The sequence below is a fragment of the Oncorhynchus masou genome, chromosome 12 (assembly GCF_036934945.1).
Source record: "Oncorhynchus masou masou isolate Uvic2021 chromosome 12, UVic_Omas_1.1, whole genome shotgun sequence".
Taxonomy (NCBI): domain Eukaryota; kingdom Metazoa; phylum Chordata; class Actinopteri; order Salmoniformes; family Salmonidae; genus Oncorhynchus; species Oncorhynchus masou.
The window spans coordinates 33,394,669-33,417,656 of NC_088223.1; the positions used below are offsets into that span (position 1 = coordinate 33,394,669).

Consider the following 22,988-nt stretch of genomic DNA (forward strand, 5'->3'; position numbering starts at 1 on the left):
GAAGAGGTAAAAATGCTAAATACCTTTACAGAAGCTCTGCAATCTAATATATGGCCTAAAAAGTTCAAGAAAGAATGCATTTCTGACGAGAAAAGAATAGCAGAACAGAATAGCCCACATAATATCCTGTCACTGTTATTTTCTGCTTTTATTATCAGTTATTTCTATTTTGCAGTCCATGCAAAACGAAGGCAGCAATAACCTAAGACATAGGCCTACGCGATGGCTTATTGTCTCGTATGCTAAAAACGAATTTGAAAACCAACCATCATAATGCATGGACGTGCAGACACTTTATTCGGCAGAGCACTGCATTGGACAGGGGCTGTTTTATAATCCTGTTATAGAAAATAACGGAGAGAAAAAAAACAGAACAATTAAAAAGATTGACACGGTGGGCTCTGACTGTCAGAGTGACGCTTCCAGAGGGGTGGAGTAACGGAGAGGCAGGAAAGGCAACTCGATGTGTCTGTCTATCAGTTGAGCCTGTCTGATCAGTCGCGCATCCCCCCAATGTGCGATACATATTTCTCACTGCGGAGACGAGACCCCCGCTTCGCCATCTGGAGTAAAACATAAGCAATAGGTCCACACTCGTATCCTTTCGTGGAGTAGCTGTTGGCGTTTCGCTTGTTTATGAAAAGTCTTTGGAGCAGTAATACATCAACTGTCCACATGAAAGCCGAAAGGACATTATTTTTGTGAGTATCGTCGGAATAGGCTATCCGAATCGAGCTCTGGGTGTTTCGGTCGCTTGAAGAGAGACAGAAAGTAGCTTATTGGCGGCATAGCCGTTTGAGCTTTCTGCCGTGGCTATCATGACTGACTGACTGACACGGACTGATTGACATAACCCTCTAATGTCCATATCCCAGCTCTCTCTCCCATTTTGTGTCGACTTGCAGAGATTGAACAACCGAACAGCACCTGTGCAGAAACAGTTTGGAACGTTATCCATCGCCGTGGAAGTTTGTGATACATTGAAAGACTTTTGTTACTTTCTACGCGAAAATCGGTTATAAAGTGTCGTTCTAGGGGTGGAATCCTTTTTTTTTTGTCATGGAAGCACGGCGGGATTGACGAGGCTTTGGCTGCTGTCCACGTTCTCCACGGTTATACTGAAACCTAAACGGAGGTCTTGCTATTTTTGATCATCATGCAATGAGTTACTCTGTTTCTACTCAACATCCATAGAGAAACATATATTTTTGTTAAGAGATATGCTAATGGGTTATTGACATTTGCCAAACAATTGCGGAAAGATTAATTAGGTTTTTATAATAAAAAAAATACTTTCACCGACGCTCAGACTTCCTTTGCCAGTCAAAGAACGGGAATCGACATTTCTATTCCGATTCTATTGAAGAAGGACAAAACGACGAGATATTTGCTTTGATTTCGTTGCACTGGTTTCCTCTTGGGTCGTCTTTTATTTTGGTCTCTGCATGAAAAGTCAAGCGGAAAGTCTACCAGCAGCATGCCGAGGAGAAAGCAGCAAGCGCCAAGGCGGTCCGTAGGTAAGCACAACCCTGAAGTCGTATTTCCTCAAGTTCCCCGTAAAATCCTCTCAAGTTCGCCGTTTCCCGTCCTTATTTAAAATAACCCTAAATAGACGCATATTCATAACGGACCTTCTGTGTTATACATATTTAGCTTACAACCAAATTGAGAAATGTTACAGCTTTTTTTCAAATTGGACAGAACAAGTATTTACCAGCCTGTAAATCATGGAAATAGTTTTCTGTCACAGGTTCATATTCACATATGTTGTCAAACCCCATCGGCCTATTGAACGTTCACACACAGAGATAATAGACCTAATGCAATTGGACGTGTCTTCGCTCATTTTATCTAGTGTTTGAGTCTCTGTATTCCACTCGTGGATTGCCATCCTTGATTTGATGCCTGATTGATCGCCTGTCATGCGACTGCCTTTGATCTATTAATTCCTTATAATAATCAGTAAATCATTCACCATGGAAACACGCATGCACTTGACAGCTTGAGCCACTCAAAGGACAACTTTGGCCCCTGTCGAGAAGCAGGAGAAAAGACTAATTGAAAGCAAAGTTCCCAAGCAGGGGTAAATACTTTGCGATTAATGACCAAGGGGGAGGGACAAGGGAAGGAGGCGGAGGGAGGCTGCTGGGGCGTGTCAAGATCAGAAAGTAACACCCCAATACTCTTAAGAGTATGTTGACAATATTCCTGACTCTCTAGGCTACTCCAAACTCACTAGGCTGCTCTGTCCCGATTCACTAGGCTACTCTAAAAAATTTACTCACCTAGATTATATTTGAGGTTATAGTAGCCAATGCAGAGTGCACACTTTTTGTTTTCAGCTTTGATAGTGTGTTGAACATCTCATTCCAAAATCATGGGCATTAATATGGAGTTGGTCCCCCCTTTGCTGCTGTAACAGCATCCTGTCTTCTGGGAAGGCTTTCCACTAGATGTTGGAACATTACTGGGACTTGCTTCCATTCAGCCACAAGAGCATTAGTGATGTCAATCATTGATGTTGGGTGATTAGGCCTGGCTCGCAGTCGGCGTTCCAATTAATTCCAAAGGTGTTCAATGTGGTAGAGGTCTTGGCAGGGCAGTCAAGTTCTTCCACCCCGATCTTGACAAACCATTTCTGTATGGCCTCTCTTTGTGCTCGCGGACATTGTCATGCTGAATCAGGAAAGGGCCTTCCCTTAATTAAACTGCTGACACAAAGTTGAGAGCAGAGAATTGTCTAGAATGTAATTGTATGATGTAGTGTTAAGATTTCCCTTTACTGGAACTAACGGGAGGGAAGGGGGGGGGCTAGCTCTAACCATAAAAAACAAACCCAGACCATTATTCCTGCTCCACCAGACTTTACAGTTGGCACTATGCATTGGGGCAGGTAGCGTTCTCCTGGCATCCTCCAAATTCTGATTCGTCCGCCGGACTGCCAGATGGTGAAGTGTGATTCTTCACTGCAGAGAATGTGTTTCCACTGCTCCAGAGTCCAATGGTGGCGAGCTTTACATCACTCCAGCCGACGCTTGGCATTGCGCATGGTGATCTTAGGCTTGTGCGCGGCTGCGCGGCCTTGGAAACCCACTTCATGAAGCTCCCAAAGAACCGTACTTGTGCTGACGTTGTGTTAAGAGGCAGTTTGCAACTCGGTTGTGAGTGTTGCAACCGAGTACAGATGATTTTTACGCGCTTCAGCACTCGGCGGTCCCGTTCTGTGAGCTTGTGTGGCCTACCACTTCACAGCTGAGCCGTTGTTGCTCTTAGACGTTTCCACTTCACAATAACAGCACTTACAGTTGACCGGGGAAGCTCTAGCAGGCTAGATATTTGACTAACTGACTTGTTGGAAAGATGGCATCCTATGACGGTGCCACGTTGAACTAAGCTGTTCAGTAAGGCCATTCTACTGCCAATGTTTGTGTATAGAGAATGTATGGCTGTGTGCTCGATTTTATACACCTGTCAGCAACGGGTGTGGCTGAAATAGCCAAATCAACTAATTTGAAGGGATGTCCACATACTTTTGTTTATATAGTGTATATTTTTGGTGAGATGCACAATGATTTCTTTGACACTGAGGTATTTTTATGAAGTATAATGAAAGAAGACCAGAGTTGAGCTTGTCATTTTGTAGGTGTTTTTTTCTTAGAACAGTGAATGATTGACAGGGATTTCCACCAGTCACCTAATGAGAAAACTCCCTTTGAAGTTCAGGCATTACCGACTGCTGCTGAACAAAACAGTTCTAGAATATTAAACAGCATTTGGAAATGTGAAGTTAAGCAGGTTGGGAAGGAGAGACTTTGAACTCTGTGGGGTTGTGATTTCATCTTGACTGCAGAGATATAAATGTGATGATATTCTGATATAAGTACGTAATATGGATAAACTAGTAAAAAAAACTGTTAAGGGCGTCACACAAGGGTTTTTGTCACTACGCATGTCAGCTAAAGTCAACTCCTAATATATGCAATGGCTTGAGACTGTCGTGAATCGATGTACTAAATTGGCCCATACAACTACCCAGAGCAAAAACATAATTTGGGACTGGTAAACTGCAATGCACTTCATTATAGTATGCACGTATCCAATGTGTACACGTAACAGGAGGGGAATATATTGCATGCTTTAGCCTAGTTTTACCATCCACTGAAATGTACAAAAGGCTGCTGAATTATCTGACCCAGCAGCTTGTGCACTTAACCGACCATCGTCTCCCTGCTCAACTCCCATCCAGTTTTTGAATATTGATTTAATTGTCTGTTTAGTGAAAGGCACATGCATCACTGGCAGTAATGCTCAATCAAAAGTTGGCAGGCGTCGTCTTTCCATTATTTCCCGTGCGTGACATATGGTGGTCTCCATCAATACACTGTGACAAGAACTAGTTTGTGTGACAGAGACTCCTTCCTTACTGACAAATGCACACACTCTCACACTCACACACACACACAACTCAAAACACATATTTTAAGTGAAATTAAAATCTTGACACAAACACACAGTCAGGGAAAGACGAATGTGAAAACAACTAGCCTAATTTTACTGAAAGGCGATTGAATATCACTGTGTTAAAATGGAGGTCTATTCTTTAGTGGTGATTTCTAGCCCCTCGGAGGGCGCTGTACCTTGTTGCTATAATGGCCAGTTACTATACATCAAGCTCTCCTCCATTTGGAACAACATAGCTGCATCTGTTAGTTTTGGCAGTTCCGTTCGATGCGGTGCAATTCGAGCAGCAGCAATTTTTGCTGCAGTCATTTGATCTCCGGGAGGGTGCTTCATTCTCATTTTGGGTGTGTTTTTATTTTGTAAGAAGCTCTAATTTGGAGTGACTTTCAAGTCCAGGGTAGGCTTTCTGTACCTCATACATTTTCAAGCCAGAGATAAACAATCGGTAGCCTATGCAACGCAAGTGCCGTTTATATAAGAGAGTACTACTTTTCTTTATAAATGTGTCCAGAGAAGCTTTGTTACATTACATGACCAAAAGTACAGTATATCACAAAAGTGAGTACACCCCTCACATTTTTGTAAATATTTGAGTATATCTTTTGATGTGACAACCCTGAAGAAATGACACTTTGCTACAATTAAAGTAGTGAGTGTACAGCTTGTATAACAGTTTAAATTTGCTGTCCCCTCAAAATAACTCAACACACAGCCATTAATGTCTAAACCGCTGGCGACAAAAGTGAGCACACCCCTAAGTGAAAATGTCCAAATTGGGCCCAATTAGCCATTTCCCCTCCCCGGTGTCATGTGACTCGTTAGTGTTACAAGGTCTCAGGTGTGAATGGGGAGCAGGTGTGTTAAATTTGGGGTCATCGCTCTCACACTCCCTCATACTGACTGGTCCCCGGAAGATCAACATGGCACCTCATGGCAAAGAACGCTGAGGATCTGATAAAAAATCATTGTTGCTCTACATAAAGATGGCCTGGGCTATAAGAAGATTGCCAAGACCCTGAAACTGAGCAGCAGCACGGTGGCCAAGACCATACAGCGGTTTAACTGGACAGGTTCCACTCAGAACAGGCCTCGCCATAGTCGACCAAAGAAGTTGAGTGCACATGCTCAGCGTCATATCCAGAGGTTGTCTTTGGGAAATAGACATATGCGTGCTGCCAGCATTGCTGCAGAGGTTGAAGGGGTGGGGGGTCAGCCTGTTAGTGCTCAGACCATACGTCGTACACTGCGTTCAATATTGGTCTGCATGGCTGTCTTCCCAGAAGGAAGCCTCTTCTAAAGATGATGCACAAGAAAGCCCGCAAACAGTTTGCTGAAGACAAGCAGACTAAGGACATGGATTACTGGAACCATGTCCTGTGGTCTGATGAGACCAAGATAAACTTATTTTGTTCAGATGGTGTCAAGCGTGTGTGGCGGCAACCAGGTGAGGAGGAGTACAAAGACAAGTGTGTCTTGCCTACAGTCAAACATGGAGGTAGGAGTGTCATGGTCTGGGGCTGCATGAGTGCTGCCGGCACTGGGGAGCTTCAGTTCATTGAGGCAACCATGAATGCCAACATGTACTGTGACATACTGAAGCAGAGCTTGATCCCCTCCCTTTGGAGACTGGGCCGCAGGGCAGTATTCCAACATGATAACGATCCCAAACACACCTCCAAGACGACCACTGCCTTGCTAAAGAAGCTGGGGGTAAAGGTGATGGACTGGCCAAGCATGTCTCCAGACCTAAACCCTATTGAGCATCTGTGGGGCATCCTCAAACGGAAGGTGGAGGAGTGCAAGGTCTCTAACATCCACCAGCTCCGTGATGTCGTCATGGAGGAGTGGAAGAGGACTCCAGTGGCTACCTGTGAAGCTCTGGTGAACTCCAAGCCCAAGACGGTTAAGGCAGTGCTGGAAAATGATGGTGGACACACAAAATATTGACACTTTGGGCCCAATTTGGACATTTTCACTTAGGGGTGTACTCACTTTTGTTGCCAGCAGTTTAGACATTAATGGCTGTGTGTTGAGTTATTTTGAGGGGACAGCAAATATACACTGTTATACAAGCTGTACACTCACTACTTTACATTGTAGCAAAGTGTCATCTCTTCAGTGTTCTCACATGAAAAGATATACTCAAATATTTACAAAAATGTGAGGGGTGTACTCACTTTTGTGATATACTGTATGTGCACACCTGCTCTTCCCACCCTTCACTGCTATAACAGCCTCCAATCCTTTGTGAGGGCTTTCCACTAGACGTTAGAACATTTCTGCGGGGACTGGCTTCCATTCAGCCAGAAGAGCATTAGTGAGGTCAGGCACTGATGTTGGGCGATTAGGCCTGGCTCGCACTCGTCGTTCCAATTAATCCCGAAGGTGTTTGATGAGGTTGAGGTCAGGGCTCTGTGCAGGCCAATCAAGTTTTTCCACACCGATCTCGACAAACCATTACTGTATGGACCTCCCTTTGTGCATGTGGGCATTGTCACGCTGAAACAGGGAAGTGCCTTCTCCAAAGTGTTGCCACAAAGTTGGAAGCACAGAATCGTCTAGAATGTCATTGTATGCTGTAGCGTTAAGATTTCCCTTTACTGGAACTAAGGAGGTGGGCCTCGCCCGAACCATGAAAAACGGCCCCATACCATTATTCCTCCTCCACCTTATACTTGTGTGTGTGCGGCTGCTCGGCCATGGAAACCCATTTCATGAAGTTCCTGGACGAACAGTTATTGTGCTGACGTTGCTTCCAAAGGCAGTTTGGAACTCGGTAGTGAGTGTTGCAACCCGAGGACAAACTATTTTTACATGAGACGCGCTTCAGCGCTCTGCGGTATGTGAGCTTGTGTGGCCTACCACTTTGTGGCTGAACCGTTGTTGCTCCTAGATGTTTCCACTTCACAATAACAGCACTTACAGTTGACCGGGGCAGCTCTAGCAAGGCAGAATATTGACGAACTAACTTGTTGGAAAGGTGGCATCCTATGAAGTTGCCATGTTGAATGTCACGGAGCTCTTCAGGAAGCCCGTTCTACTGTCAATGTTTGGTTATGGAGATTGCATGGCTGTGTGCCTGATTTTATACACCTGTCAGTAACGGGTGTGGCTGAAATAGCCAAATTCACTCATTTGAAGGGGTGTCCACATGCTTTTGTGTGTATATATAGTGGATTTTCACACTAGAGCGTATGGGTGACACAAACTGACCATTTGCCACTGTCTGCAAATGCTACTTAAATATGTAATCAAAATATTGATATTTGTACTTTGATGCAACCTGTACTACAAGAGTGCAGAATGTCACATTTCATGTCATCACTAATGCCGAGATTCTCTCCAAGGGTGGTAAGATATTGAGGCCTTGTCTTGTTGTAATAGTACCATTTGCTACTTGCAATACAGTACGTGTTGATTTGCAATACAATTATCTTCTATACCTCTACACGCAAAAATGTTATTGTACGACCTACCCAGGATAAACTCCATAATATTCAGATACTTATTCATCACCTCAACGACAAACAAGAAACTGTGACCAACAAACACGCCTTTTCCATAAAATCACGCCTTTTCCATAAAATCACGCCTTTTCCATAAAATCACGCCTTTTCCATAAAATCACGCCTTTTCCATAAAATCACGCCTTTTCCATAAAATCACACCTTTTCCAGTGATGTTCTCCCCAGTCAAAAGGAGATGAGTCTCTTAATTATCAACCGAACGAGAGAGGGAGCGCGGGGGAAAAAAGTTAAGCTTCCTCCCTTCGCTCGACGTCAAGCCAGCTAGCGGCATCATTAGCCCGACTCCATAATTATCTGGGATGCTGACGGATCTAGTGACAGGGCCCCGCCGATTAATGCTGACAAATTCAGCAAGTGTCAAGTTCCGCAGCTGCCTTGATGTAATCAAGCTGATATTAGCCCGGGTCCCCACACACAGACACATTCGGTCGCGCACACACACACCTCCAGTCGCAGTATTAACTCAATTATTTAGAAGGTGTGTGGGGGGGGGCAGCAGACAAATGGACTACCTGGCTAATCAATTCGAAGTTGCCGAGGCAAAATAACACTGCTAGATAATGGCTGCGGTGAGCCTCGGACCTAAGCTGAGTTTCCATGAGTCTTGTAGAAGTGTCCTATAACAGGGATGGTTTAGGCGTCAGTGCATTGTATAGGTGGCATTGCATATTGTCTTGCATCACCTTGATACCTGTCTTCCGTCTGTACAGTTTGTTTATACAGTGGGGGGGTTCCATTACGAACGGATGTAAGCTATGTGTTGCTTACTTTTTGGTGTTTCTCTTCCTGTGTTTTCAGACTAAACATTTGGCAGCCCTGCAGGTTGTCAGACATTGCTTCTCTTTATGATAAAAGCTGTGTGAGTGTTTGCATCTCTTAGCCTAAGCTGTATTATGTGTGTGAGTCTGTGTGCAGCTGCCCCTGCCTCATTACCCAAGCTATAGTGTAGGATATGCAAAGTTTCATTAACAGTTGATATTGACTCTTGTAGTCGATAGTCATGTTTGCCCCCTTATTCCTCAACGCAAATAGTTTCAATTTGCATCTGGGGTTGCAGCCAGGGGGCCTATAGGAAATCAAAGAGTTGTGTGCGCGCGCGCACACACACACACACAAATACACATACTCCCCTTCCTCATCTACATGGAGGTTAAGTGACAAATGAAGATCGATGACTGCTCTTATGGAAAAGAAAGAGTGGTGAAAAAAATATGCCTGGATAAAAAAAGTGCCAAGAGAGTGACGATGTGAAGGCGTCTGCCTCAGAAGCGCCGCCGAGGTCCCTATCCCTAGGTTTAACAAGCATTTACGCAACCGGGGAGAGCTGCGTTTCCACACACTCTGAGGGAGTTTTATTCTGCCTTTCTCGCATATACAGTACCAGTCAAAATGTTTGGGCACACCTACTCATTCCAGGGTTTTTCTTTGTTTTGACTATTTTCTACATTGGAAAATTAATAGTGAAGACATCAAAATTATGAAATAGCACTAATGGAATCATGTAGTGACCAAAAAAGTGTTAAAGACATCAAAAATGTTATTTGAGATTCTGCAATGTAGCCACCCTTTGCCTCGATCACAGCTCTCCACACTCTTTGCATTCTCTCAACCAGCTTCATGGGGTGGCAGGTTGCCTAGTGGTTAGAGCGTTGGGCCGGTAACTGAAAAATTGCTAGATCGAATCCCCGAGCTGACAAGGTACAAATCTGTTGCTCTAGCACTTAACCCACTGCTCCTAGGATGTCATTGTAAATAAGAATTTGTTCTTAACTGACCTGCCTAGTTAAATAAATAAAAACTATTCATGAGGTAGTCACCTGGAATGCATTTCAATTAACAGGTGCGCCTTGTTAATTAGTGGAATTTCTTTCTTAATACGTTTGAGCTAATCAGTTGTTGTGACAAGGTAGGGGTGGCATAGAGAAGTCCTATTTGGTAAAAGACCAAGTCCATATTATGGAAAGAACTGCTCAAATAAGTAAAGAGAAATTACAGTCCATCATTACTTTAAGACATAAAGGTCAGCCAATCCGGACAATTAAGAACTTAGAAAGTTTCTTCAAGAGCAGTCGCAAAAACCATCAAGCTATGAAGAAACTGGCTCTCATGAGGACCGCCACAGGAAAGGAAGACCAAGAGATACCTCTGCAGCAGAGGATAAGTTCATTAGATTTACCAGCCTCAGAAATTGCAGGCCAAATAAATGCTTGACAGAGTTCATGTAACAGACAAATCTCAACATCATCTGTTCAGAGGAGACTGCTTGAATCAGGCCTTCATGGTCAAATTTCTGCAGAGCAACACTACTAAATGACACCTATAAGAAAAAAGAGACTTGCGTGGGCTAAGAAACACGCGCAATGGTTAATCTGTCCTTTGGTCGGGTGAGTCCAAAATTGATATTTTTGGTTCCAACCGCCGTGTCTTTGTGAGACGCAGAGTAGGTGAATGGATAATCTCTGCATGTGTAATTCCCACCGTGAAGCATGGAGGAGGTGTGATGGTGTGGGGATGCTTTGCTGGTGACACTGTCAGTGATTTATTTAGAATTCAAGGTGCACTTAACCAGCATGGCTACCACAACATTTTGCAGCTATACGCCATCCCATCTGGTTTGTGCTTAGTGGGACTATCATTTGTTTTTCAACAGGACAATGACCCAATGCACCACCAGGCTATGTAAGGGCTATTTGAAGAAGGAGAATGATGGAGTGCTGCATCAGATGACCTGTCCTCCACAATCACCAAACCTCAAGCCAATTGATATGGTTTGGGTTGAGTTGGATTGCAGAGTGAAGAAAAAGCAGCCAACAAGTGCTCAGCATATGTGGGAACTCCTTCAAGACTGTTGGAAAAGCATTCTAGGTGAAGCTGTTTGAGAGAATACCAAGAGTGTGCAAAGCTGTCATCAAGGCAACGAGTGGCTACTTTGAAGAATCTAAACTAGAAAATATATTTAGATTTGTTGACATATTTTTTTGCTTACTACATTATTCCACATGTGTTATTTAATAATTGTGATGTCTTCACTATTACTCTAAAATGTAGAAAAAGAAAAAAAAATGGAATGAGTAGGTTTGTCCAAACCTTTGACTGGTGCTGTGTGATATACATCTGTCCACTCATTACGAACAGCATGAGACGGCGAGAGAGTGAGACAGAGATGATCAAATGAAATGGAAGAAAGGAAGAGTCATGACCTGGAAGGAGGGACAGTGGAAGTCCGGAGTACACTCTGAGGTCAATTTGTACTCTGGAGAGTCCCTGTCTGAACGGCCTCCATCACACTGTGTGTGTGTGTGTGTTATTGTTTTTCCTCCTCTCCTATGTTTCCTTCGACTTGAGAGGATAAGGGTAGTTTATAGGCTCTCACTCTCGTCTTCTCTGAGCTTACATCAAGGTTTGTGTGCGTTGCTTGAGGGAGAGTGCGCACCTGTGTCGGAGTCATCTGGGTGTTAACTGATAAGTGCCAGTCCACATGGTGTTTTTGGAAAGGGTGTATGATGTTAGGCAGTCCTCTGTTTGTGTCGATTCGCTAAAGCCAACAGACTCTGAGGATTTCTCTGTGTACTGAATTACAGTGGCCGTATAGTAGGCCGTTTGAGAATGGGGAGAAATAGTATGCGATTTTTTGAAAATGCTTTAAATGTCTGGATGTCATACTCATTTCGGCTTCTCATGTAGTATGAATGAATTGTCAACTTTTTTTGTGAAATTCACACCCACAATGAATTCAACCCGGCTAAAAGGAGGGCTTAAGAGATTTTATAGTTTTCTAAAAGTAGCCTGACGTGTCTTTACTGTGGCTAAATACTGTAGCTAATGTTAGCTGCGTGATTTAGCAGGAGTTGAAGTTCGCTCTATACCTAATAAGCTTGCTGTTGTTGATAGATGACTTCATGTTGAAACTAGCTAGCCAGTTGTATACATGTGAAGCCGTAGCCAGTTTTATACGTGTGAAGCCGTAGCAAGGTAGTACTCTGTAGCCGTGACATACTGCATACTTTTTATGCGACGATGAGTACATACTATGCCTTTTTAGTATGTAGTACGCTAGTTTGGGCATTCTGACATGGCCAGTACGCGACAGTTTGATACATTTTTCTTTTGTTTTTTACAAACCATTACAATTTTATGAGTAAAAGATTGATAAAGCCTTGAAGAGCTCGTTTGGTGCATTTGGCACAAGCGCAATGTTTTATTTTATATATTGGACAGTGAGTTTTAGCCAATGTTTTTTTTATGGACCGTATTTAGCATGTATTATATTTAATCTGAATGACCAGTTAGCAAGAAACAAAAAGCAGCTGTCTGATATCCAACTGCCTTTCAGAAGAAGTCAACATCCGGGAACTTTGTGTAGCTCCTCCCCTAACTTATCAACTGCCTGTTTCCCACTTCCTATCTTAACCTCTCTGTACAAAACGAAACAAAATCACACAAATAAAAATCCTCTTTATTACCTTAGCAGAAGCTTTGGACACTAATGTAGTAGAGTGAATTAAAGGGTGAGTGGAGGAAAGAGTGAAAAAAGTAGTGAAAGAGTGTGGGGCTGGGGACTGCGAGGAAAAGGTATTAAAAGTGACAGATGAACAGGAGTGGGGAGAAATTCACCCACGGCAGCTGTGACTGCCGCCATTACCCTGACAGGTGTCAATTAAGAATTACTGGCGAGGCCCCCAGTCATTTCTACTACCCCCCCACCACAAAACACCCAGCCCAGCTGTGTTGCGTGCAAGAGAAATAACACTTTACCCTTGTCACTGTGTTAGCACGTAGCCACAGACCCCCATTGAAATTGAGCCGTCGGGCGGCAGGGGAACCTCGCTAATCGATAACCAGTGTATTAGCAATTATTCTCCCCATTGATTTATGAGGGCCAGCGACTCCCGCCACGCTGTTATTAGCCCTTGACTAGATGTGTCTGCACTACACATGTGCACACAGACACACACACTCCTGCACACTCTGTCCTGCCTCTGTTGCCAGGTGGATATGTGTTGGACATCAACACATATGCATGGATACACACACACTGTCCTACAGCTGTTGCTAGGTGGATATATGATTCCTTAGAGGCAGTGGGGTCTAGATCTCTCTCTTTCTCTCACACACTCTCTCTCTTATCACAGGCCTCCCATTTTACGCTGAGGAGCCCCAACACCCTTGGGCAAGCTGAGGGTAGGAGAGGGAGGGGGAGAATGAAATAAAGGCCCATTTCAGGTAGTCATTTCTGTGTGTGTGTGTGTGCTCTGGATGGATGCTTTTGATAGGGTAGCATGTTGTGTGTGTGTGCTCTGGATGGATGCTTTTGATAGGGTAGCATGTATTCACGACTACTTGAAGGTGGCAACATTGTTCCATGTTAGCTTGTGTAATGAACAGCCAATTGACACTTGAGAAGTTTCATGACATCAGCAGCAGTTTCCTCATGCTTAGATAGCGCAAAGACTAAGGATTGACGGGTGTTGGCGTTTTAGTGCTCCAAATAAATTGTGGCAGAACATTCCTTGGATTCATTTGGCTTCAGCATTGATCAAATGTCAGATTCTCTTCCTATCACTCAGAGCACTGTGTCAGCAAAGGTCATTTTTTCTCCCCCCCCAAACCCAGATTTAAGCCTATTCCTCAAATAAAAAGAATGCTCAATTGAGAATCTCCATTAAAATGGCCTTTTAGTCCAGAAGATTAGTCCCAAAATACTTTGTCTAAGTGCATTTCAGTTAGCCAGGACCAGTGAAAAATAGTATGTTGAACCCCTAATCAGTGACTTGTTACACAGACTTACATCTATAAGGCTTTCCAGACGCACCAGGGGTATCAACAAGCCATAGACATGTGTAACAACAACACATTTGACAGAAAAGTCAAACGTACCGCTTTACAAGACCTTGTTGTATCATTCGTCTCGTAAAAGTTTCACTTGAAATGTGTGAACCCCTTGCGTCTTTGTTTTCCCTACCTTAGTTGTTGGGGTTGAGATGTTTACATTGCGACGCTACTCATCTTTCTCTCCCTTTGCTCGTGATTTGGGGCATTTCGATATAAATCCGCGGCTCTATATCTGCGTTTGCAGTATATCACGACTTAAGACAAATAAAAATTGGTGCTGTTTTTGCTGCGAGCTGATGGATAAAAGCTGGTCTCAGCACATTGAGGGGGGGGGGGGGGGGGGTTCTATCCCCGCGGAGTGTTTATTTAACCGATAAGGGTCTTAGAAAAGCAATGAATATAATTTTTCCCGGACAACAGTTTACTGGGCCCTGTAGATAAGACATCTGGGAATGGATACTGCCCACAGATGACAGTTTGTCCTTGAGACTGGACCAGGCGCCGAGGCAGGTTGCACGGCTTTCTGCTGAAGCCTCACCTCCCTCTCTCTTTTTCCATTTTTCTCTCCTTCCTCAATCTCTCTGTCACAGTCTCGGTCTCATCTTTATTGCTCTCTCTCTCTCTCCCTATTTGTCTCGTTTCTACCTCTGTCCCCTCTCTCTCACATTCTCTCTCATTTTGTCTACCTCTCTGCCTTAATCTACTCTCTCACTTATTCTTTCTCTCTTTATTCATCCCCTTTTCTCTCTCCCTCAGGTGTAACCGCGCAGAGCCAGCGAGCCTGTTGTAGGAATATGAACGAGAAGACAAAAGGAGAGAGTGTAATGCACTTCTCTCTTCGGCTCAGTGAGCTTGTGTCCTTTGCAGCACTCTGGCAAACCTGTTTTCATATGTGCCTTTCCTCGGTCTAGCACTGTCGATGGTCATGAAGCGCCATACGTCCTCATTGTACAATCTCAATAGGTTTTGGAGAGGGAAAGGAGGAGAGCAATTTACTGCTTTTTGTCTGGTTTCTTCGATGGCACACGTGGCCACAAAATGGTCCGAAAGCTGTCTTTGATCCAATGCAGACTCAGACAGTGTCATTAACTGGGGGGGGGGGTCTCTAAGCTCGACTCTAAGTCTTCTGTCTTAGGGAACAGCGGGGTGCCCCCAGACCCTCCAGACCCCGTCTCGGTCTGTCTCTCTGTCTGTGTCATGTCTGCCCTGTCACGTAGTTTGTCATACAGTCTGTCTTAAGACTTGTCTCTGTCTGTTTGTAGGGCTTACTGTGCGTTGTTCGGACTCAGTCTTTCAAATTGTCTGTATGCCCTTTCAGTGGATCTCTTATGTGTCTGTCTCTCTTTCCCATGTCTGTCTTGTCACTCAATCTCTCATACAGCCTGTCTGAAGACTTGTGTGTGCGTTTGTCTGACTGTCTTTCAAGTGGTCTGTCTGTACGTCCGTCTGTCTTCTACTCCTGCTGTCTGTTCATCTCTCCCACAGCGGGGAAAACGAATCAAGCCATCTGCAATGATTTGAATACTGTCTGTCTGACACTGAGAGAGGGAGACAGCTAGAGTCAGGCAGTGAAGTTGAACATTGGCTAACTATTGTTGCTGACTCAAACATCCATGTTTTTTAATATCTCTGGTCATCCGGCAATCATTGCCCCGGTTCGTTGTTGGCGCCTCCAGTATCTGTCTGCCTGTGGGGACACCGGCTCAGACATTAAAAGGTTAATTGACTATAGATGCTTTTGGTTGGATTGAAACTAATTATAATTTACCCAATTATCAGTGCAAGTTTGACGGGATCCGTTTGATCAGACAATGTGACGCAAGGTGATTCTGTGGAGTGTTGACGCTGCGCACCCCCAACTAAAATGTAGTAGAGTTCAAACACACCACGCAAGTGTGACGTTTCACTGCTCTGCAGATGATGTTTAATCGCACTTGGTCGTTGCAGTGATAATCCAGTGATGGAGAATTTGAAATATCCACTGTCTGTTTGTTGTCAATAATGGAAGGGCTATTAGCCCTGTGTGAGTGCGAGCGTGCGTTTACAGCATAGAGGGACAGAGTGTCTTGGGGAGGACAGTGAGGGGATAAATAGACGAGGTAAAGAGGGAGACGGCGTGATGTGAGAGGGGGAGTGGTGAAGAGGAAGAAAGGGGCTGAGCAGAGTGAGTGTAAAGCGAGGAGAAGCGAGAAACAGTGAGGGGGAGGTTGGGTGGGAGAGTGCCATAGAGGAGGAGCGAGAAACAGCGAGGGGGAGGTTGGGTGGGAGAGGGCCATAGAGGAGGAGCGAGAAACAGTGAGGGGGAGGTTGGGTGGGAGAGGGCCATAGAGGAGGAGCGAGAAACAGTGAGGGGGAGGTTGGGTGGGAGAGGGCCATAGAGGAGGAGCGAGAAACAGTGAGGGGGAGGTTGGGTGGGAGAGGGCCATAGAGGAGAGAGCGAGAAAGAGCATGAGCAGGATAGAGAGAATGGAAAAAAGACAAGCAACTGATAAGTAAGGGAGAGAGGAGCAAGTGAGAGAGGAGGAGGAGTGAAAGAGAAGCAGTAAGAGAGAGGGAGAGAGAGAGCAAATGGGAGGGAGGGTGTGAGAGAGAGAAAGAAAAGGCCTGGAGGAGGTCAGCCATGCCTGCCACTCATCACTCACTCCTTAATGACTCTTTTTTTTTCTCTCTCTCTCTCTCCCTTTTCCCCCCGGAGTCTCAGCCCAGCCCATCGCCCAATCAAATAGGGTCATCCAAAGTTCACGACCCCCACTACCACCGCAGTCCCCACAACACCCGTGCATTGTTGTGTGTGTTTTGTCTGGCAACTAGATTTTTCAGACATCTGAGAAAATGGCAGGTGTGGATGGTTGATGAGACTTCTGTCAGTGAAGTATTTTGTTTTTCATTGGTCCTTCATTTGGATATCTTTTAAATCTGTCAGGTACACCAGATTGTATGTTATGGTGCAATACGGAACTTTTTTCACTGTTTACAATTGTGAATTACGCAATAAGATATTCTATCGAATGTCCCAGTTGTAGATTTTGTACTTCTGTTCAGTCTTCTGTTGAATGTCTGTGTGTGTGTGTGTCTGTGTGTGTGTGTCTGTGTGCGTGTGTCTGTGTGTGCACTATGCATTGGTGTGATGCTAGCATCAGCTCAGTTCCTATTCCAGCTTGCGCAGGGTGTTGACGGACCAGGTGTGTGTGTGGTGCCACAGTGTCCCATTCCGCTTGGTTTGTCAGCTATCTGGCTCTGGGAAGCATCAAGCAACAAAACTCAAAGTAAAGCCTTTTCACTCTCCCCTGCACACCACATTTGGGAAACAGCTGGAAAGACCATGACTATGATTTGTCTCCCTCTGCTAGTATGTCTGACAGCTTCTATTGCACCACACACACTTGAGAGAGCGTGCGCACACACACACACATGCAGGTAGACACCCGCGTGTACTTATACTCCCCTTGAGGAGATATAAAATGAACAGTCCAATTTGGAGGTATTCAGTATATTAAATGAAGTCAGTGTCTCTGGGGTGGATGGAGGGAGATTGGATAGGGTTTCATGGAACGAGTGGAAGTATTCATTATGTGAGAGGTGTACTTTTCTAGACTGTGTGTGTGTGTGTGTGTGTGTGTGTGTGTGTGTGTGTGTGTGTGTGTGTGTGTGTGTGTGTGTGTGTGTGTGTGTGTGCACGCACATACGTTCCTACACGGTGTGTGTATCAGATAGTGTGTGTTCTCAAATATCTCTTTGCAAAGTTTGTGAACACACACACACAGGGTCTCATATAAAGGAACACACACAGGGTCTTGTATAAAGGGCTGTGGTCTTTTGGTACTCGCTGCCAAAATGGCCCTGATTTCCTTTAGCCCAGCTTGGCCGGGGTCATACATCACTAAGGGGCCTCTCAGCTCCAGTGGCAGGGGCTGACACGTGTCATTTATCATGGAGGGGCCAGGCCTTGGGAAACTATACAGACTGGACCGCATATGACAGACAGACAGACAGAGAGAGATCTGTACGATACACAGATGGAATACATACGGACACGCAGAGTCTCTCCTAGCTGTCCGTGTCTTCCTTCTGTCCTCTACATATCCCTCCTTCTTTCTCTATTTTTTCTCTATCTCACATGCACCCATCCCTAACCCCGCCCATCCTCCCCCTCCTCTTCTCCATCTCTCCCACCAAGTCACTCGCCTGGCCCCCTTTTTCATTTGTCTTCATAAGCCTCATTTATTTTGGCTGCCACATGCAAGCTGACAGGGATCACTCACTACTGTTCTCCCTACACACACACACACACACACACACACACACACACACACACACACACACACACACACATTTCTCTTAACGACTGTTCTGAGATCAACCCAACAGTCACCATTCCCTTGGTTAGAGGGCACTTTCAGAGACTGTGCAAAAGTTTAATTGCCAGGGAGGTAAGCTTCTCTTTCGTCTCCATTTCTAGAATGTTCTAGCACTCCATAGTCTGCACTCAGTACGATATTATGTTGTGTTGAGCGATGGTTTCCTGTCTCTCTCTCGCGGGCGCGCTCGCTCTCTCTCACTCTTTCTCGCTCTGTCCATTTCTCACCATGCTCACTCCTTCACTTACTGCTTCTCTCTCTCTCTCACTCTGTCACTCTGTCCATTTCTCACCATGCTCACTCCTTCACTTACTGCTTCTCTCTCTCTCTCACTCTGTCACTCTGTCCATTTCTCACCATGCTCACTCCTTCACTTACTGCTTCTCTCTTCGCTCTCACTCTTTCACTGTCACTCTGTCCATTTCTCACCACGCACATTCCTTCACTTACTGCGTCTGTCTGTCCTCTTTCTCCTCCCCTCTCTCTCTCTCTCTCCTAAGCTGTTATGGATGGTTTACTAAGAGTCATGTCCCTACCCTGGGAAATCTCAACACACACCACTGTGAACAGGCACACACACAACACACACACAACACACACACACAATCAGAGATGTGGGTATTGATCCCCAGTGATGTGGTTTCTTCTGTGAGAGGCCAGTTTGTGATTTAGTGTCTCTCCTCCTTCAGGGCCTCTCTCGTTCCCCCTCTGCCTCCCTCTTTTGTCAGTTCACTGTCACGGCCATCAGGAAAAGGCCTCACGCCCCCCCACCTCCTTTGCGCGCACACACACACACACACACACATAAACACAAGCGCACATACATACACACTTCACATACATAAACACAAGCGCACATACATACACACACACACATACATAAACACACGCGCACTCCAGTGTGGACTGACAGAGTTGTTCTCATGTGATCAGTGACTTCGATTTGGCAATCACTGTGTTTGCCTGTGTACATGTGTTTGCCTGTGTACATGTGTTTGCCTGTGTACATGTGTTTGCCTGTGTACATGTGTTTGCCTGTGTACATGTGTTTGCCTGTGTACATGTGTTTGCCTGTGTACATGTGTTTGCCTGTGCATCCAGCGTTGCTGTCTCTGATCTGACTCATCCACAGGCTGTGTGGGTTTTTCCCCGTAGAGACACAGGGTCAGTTTCAGGGAAGAGTGTGTGTGTCCTGTGTGTGTGCATGTTGTTCCTCAGCGGTGTACGAAGCAGACAGCCCATGTGAATATAGGGGAGGACTGAGGGTACAGGGAAGGGTTGATTGATGGGTTATTGTGCAACCAGACCCAGACAGAACTGGTGAGGTCATGGCCTCTCCTTGCCCCCCCCCCCCCCCTCCCCTCTCATCATTCTCACCACTATTCACTCCCCCATGCTGCCTTTCTCCTTTCACAGTCCACTTTGTTTTCTTTTGTCTCTCCTCCTCTAGTGCAGTTTTTTGTTACGCGATTCATCTTATCAGGTTTCATTTTACAGCCTCTATTCACTGGATGTGGCCCTAAAAAAAAACCGCTGCCTCTGACTTTCGAGAAACTCGCAAAGATCTATCCAACACAAGTTGTAATGTCCCTTTTTGATTTGCTGCAATTTTTGTTATGGCCAAGCCGATTTGGACAGCGACCGGTGATTATCCAATCAGGGAGATAGTAACCATCTAACTTCTCTTCCTCGTGGGAAATGTTCAACCAAATAAAGTGTGACTGATGCAACAGGGTTCATGGAAAGGTGTATCTGAGAGAGCCTTTTGTTTTCTCTCCCTCGCCATTTTCTCTCCTACGCAGAAAGAGTGATTTATGGTAATTATCCATCTTTGGGGTCATCCATCAACTGGTTGTTGCTAGGAGATGGGAGCAGCTGTTGTTTGGGCAAGGGAAGGTCCACTGTCAGGGGGCTGTACACAGGTGACTTCAGAGAGGGAGATTTAAAGGGACAGGCCCTATTTTTGTTTACTTTTTCCCCCCAGAGAGAGAACTCTTGTACATGTGGATTTCAGTTTGTCTTAATGTGTTTTTAGGTTTAGTTCATGCAGAGAAAAGACTAGGGCTGGATAGAAACACTAAGGACTGGATTTTGTCAAGCTCCCTGGAATTCCTTGAAGTCAAAGAATACCTGTGGAATGAATAGGTAGATAGTGATACAAATAATGTCCCCACATGATTCAATTTGGCCCTACCAATGCCACAGATAATTGGGAAGGATGTACTGCAGGTGCTCTTAGGAAATGCTTATGCTAGAACATGTTTGGCGGAGTCCAACCCTTAGCGAAACCTGAGCGCTTCTAGTGGCTCTAGAAGCAGTCAGATATTGACTTTGTTAACCTTTCCAAATCCATAGGTTTTTAAATGTAGCTCTTCAGAAATTACTAGACGACGCAGAGGCTTCACTAACTACAATAGCTAAACCTTGCTGTCAGTTTCTCCCAAACCTTTACCGGGTGGGAGTCATAGGCTACACTAACGCTCAACTAACATTAGCAAAACGTTAGGACCTTTTTGGTTGCATTATTTCAGAGAAGCAGTGATATTGGGGGCAGAGGCTATACTAGTCCATTATGTTCAGTAACATTCCGCTAGCATTAGCGAAACGTTGGGACTTTGTAGTTGCATAGGTTTTAACAGCAGCCAGCTAGATGGGGATTGGCTCTGCAGTGCTTATGATATAATGGCCATTGTCTCATCTCTGAGCAGCTTGGAGTTGACAGTGGAGGGAAAAGGTGATTTATAGACTGCATCCGTCGCTATGGCTGCTCAAAGATGGCTCCCAGAGAACATGGACAAACAGAGGAGGGGAGAAAGGAGAAAATGAGAACAGGGAAGGAGAGAGACATGTACTGCAATGCAGGAGCGAAGAGCAGGGGATTAAAATGAGTGATTACCAGAAGTTTTTTTGTGACATTTTTGTTTTTGTTTGTTTGTTGCTGAATCAGTTAACTTTAAGGTTTCATGCTGCTTGTTCGTAATAGTTTAAAGGTGCGCTACTAAAGTAGCCACCCTTTGCCTTGATGACAGCTTTCCACACTCTTGGCATTCTCTCAACCAGCTTCATGAAGTAGTCACCTGGAATGCATATCAATTAACAATTTACTTGTGAAAAGTGAATTTGGGGAATTTCTTTCCTTCTTAATGGTTTGAGCCAATCAGTTGTGTTGTGACAAGATATGGGTGGTATACAGAAGATAGCCCTATTTGGTAAAAGACCAAGTCCACTGGACATTAAACTGGTGGAAATCTGTCCTTTGGTCTGATGAGTCCAAATGTGAGATTTTTGGTTCCAATCGGCATGTCTTTGTGAGACGCAGAGTAGGTGAACGGATGGTCTCTGCATGTGTGGTTCCCACAGTGAAGCATGGAGGCAGAGGTGTGATGTTGTAGGGGGTGCTTTGCTAGTGGCACTGTCTTTGATTTATTTAAAATTCAAGTCACACTTAACCAGCATGGCTACCACAGCATTCTGCATTGATACGCCATCCCATCTGGTTTGTGTTTTGTTGGACTATTATTAGTTTTCAACAGCACAATGACCCAAAACACACCTCCTATACAGGCTATTTGATCTAGAAGGATAGTGATGCTGCATCAAATGACCTGGCCTCCTCAATCATCTGACCTCAACCCAATTGAAGTGGTTTGGTATGAGTTGGACCGCAGAATGATTTGTTTAACACTTTTTTTGGTTACTACATTATTCCATGTGTTATTTCATAGTTTTTATGACTTCACTATTATTCTACAATGTAGAAAATAGTACAAATAAAGATAAACCCTTGAATGTGTAGGTGTGTCCAAACTTTTGACTGGTACTGTATGTATGTGCATATATATTTTGGGTGATTGGAAGTGATGTAGACAATTGCTTTGTTAGAAGCTACAATATTAAAGCTGATCTACCCCGTAAAATGTGTTATTTATTAGAATAAATAATAATAATAATAAATTAGGAAACGGCTGGTGACGGTTGGTAACTTTTCCCATGACTAAGAATGTGTGGTGGAAGACATGCAGTGAGTAAACCGTTAGTAATGTCTTCATGTCGGACTTATCTCCCTCTTCTGGATGGGGATGTCACAGTGGTCAGAGATGATAGAACTCCCCCCTCCACAACCCAATAGTCCTGTCACCTCCCCTCCCCTTACCCTATTGTTTGAAGCTAATGTAAAATGCACGGTCTACAGTATATGACCCATTTTAGCAGGCCATTAGCATAATTTGGCTGTGGCCAGCGAGTTAATGTACTCGCAGATGACAGGGAAATTGTGCTGCACAACCTTAGGGTTTAAACAAAGACCTGCGACGAAGTAGGCCACGCTTTGCATAAGGGTGTGTGTGTGTGTGTGTGTGTGTGTGCGCGCGCGTGTGAAATGCGGCGAATACAACAGGTGTAGACCTTACCGTGAAATGCTTACTTACAAGCCCTTAACCCACAATGCAGTTCAAGAAATAGGGTTAAGAAAATATTGACTCCATAAACTAGAATACATTTTTTATAAAAAGTAACACAATAACATAACAATACCAAGGCTATATACAGGGGGTAACGATACCAAGTCAATGTGCGGGGGTACAGGTTAGTCAAGGTAATTTGTAAAATGACTATGCATAAATAATAAACAGCAAGTAGCAGCAGTGTAAAATCAAAGGGGGGGGGTCAATGTCCGGTGGCCATTTAATTAATTGTTCAGCAGTCTTATCACTTGGGGGTAGAAGCTTTTAAGGAGCCTTTTGGTCCTAGACTTGGCGCTCTGGTACAGCTTGCCATGCGATAGCAGAGAGAACAGTCTATGACTTGGGTG

General features: G+C 44.6%; 1 protein-coding gene across 1 annotated transcript in view; it reads left to right on the top strand.

Annotated features, from left to right (window-relative positions):
- Positions 1-477: 477 nt before the first annotated feature.
- LOC135549877 (teashirt homolog 1-like) overlaps positions 478-22,988 on the top strand; it is a 33,352-nt gene continuing 10,841 nt past the window's right edge. Inside the window, exon 1 of the mRNA XM_064980250.1 lies at positions 478-1,517. Within this exon, the coding sequence (XP_064836322.1) occupies positions 1,478-1,517 (40 nt within the window). The 5' untranslated portion in view covers positions 478-1,477. The remainder of the gene's footprint in view (positions 1,518-22,988) is intronic.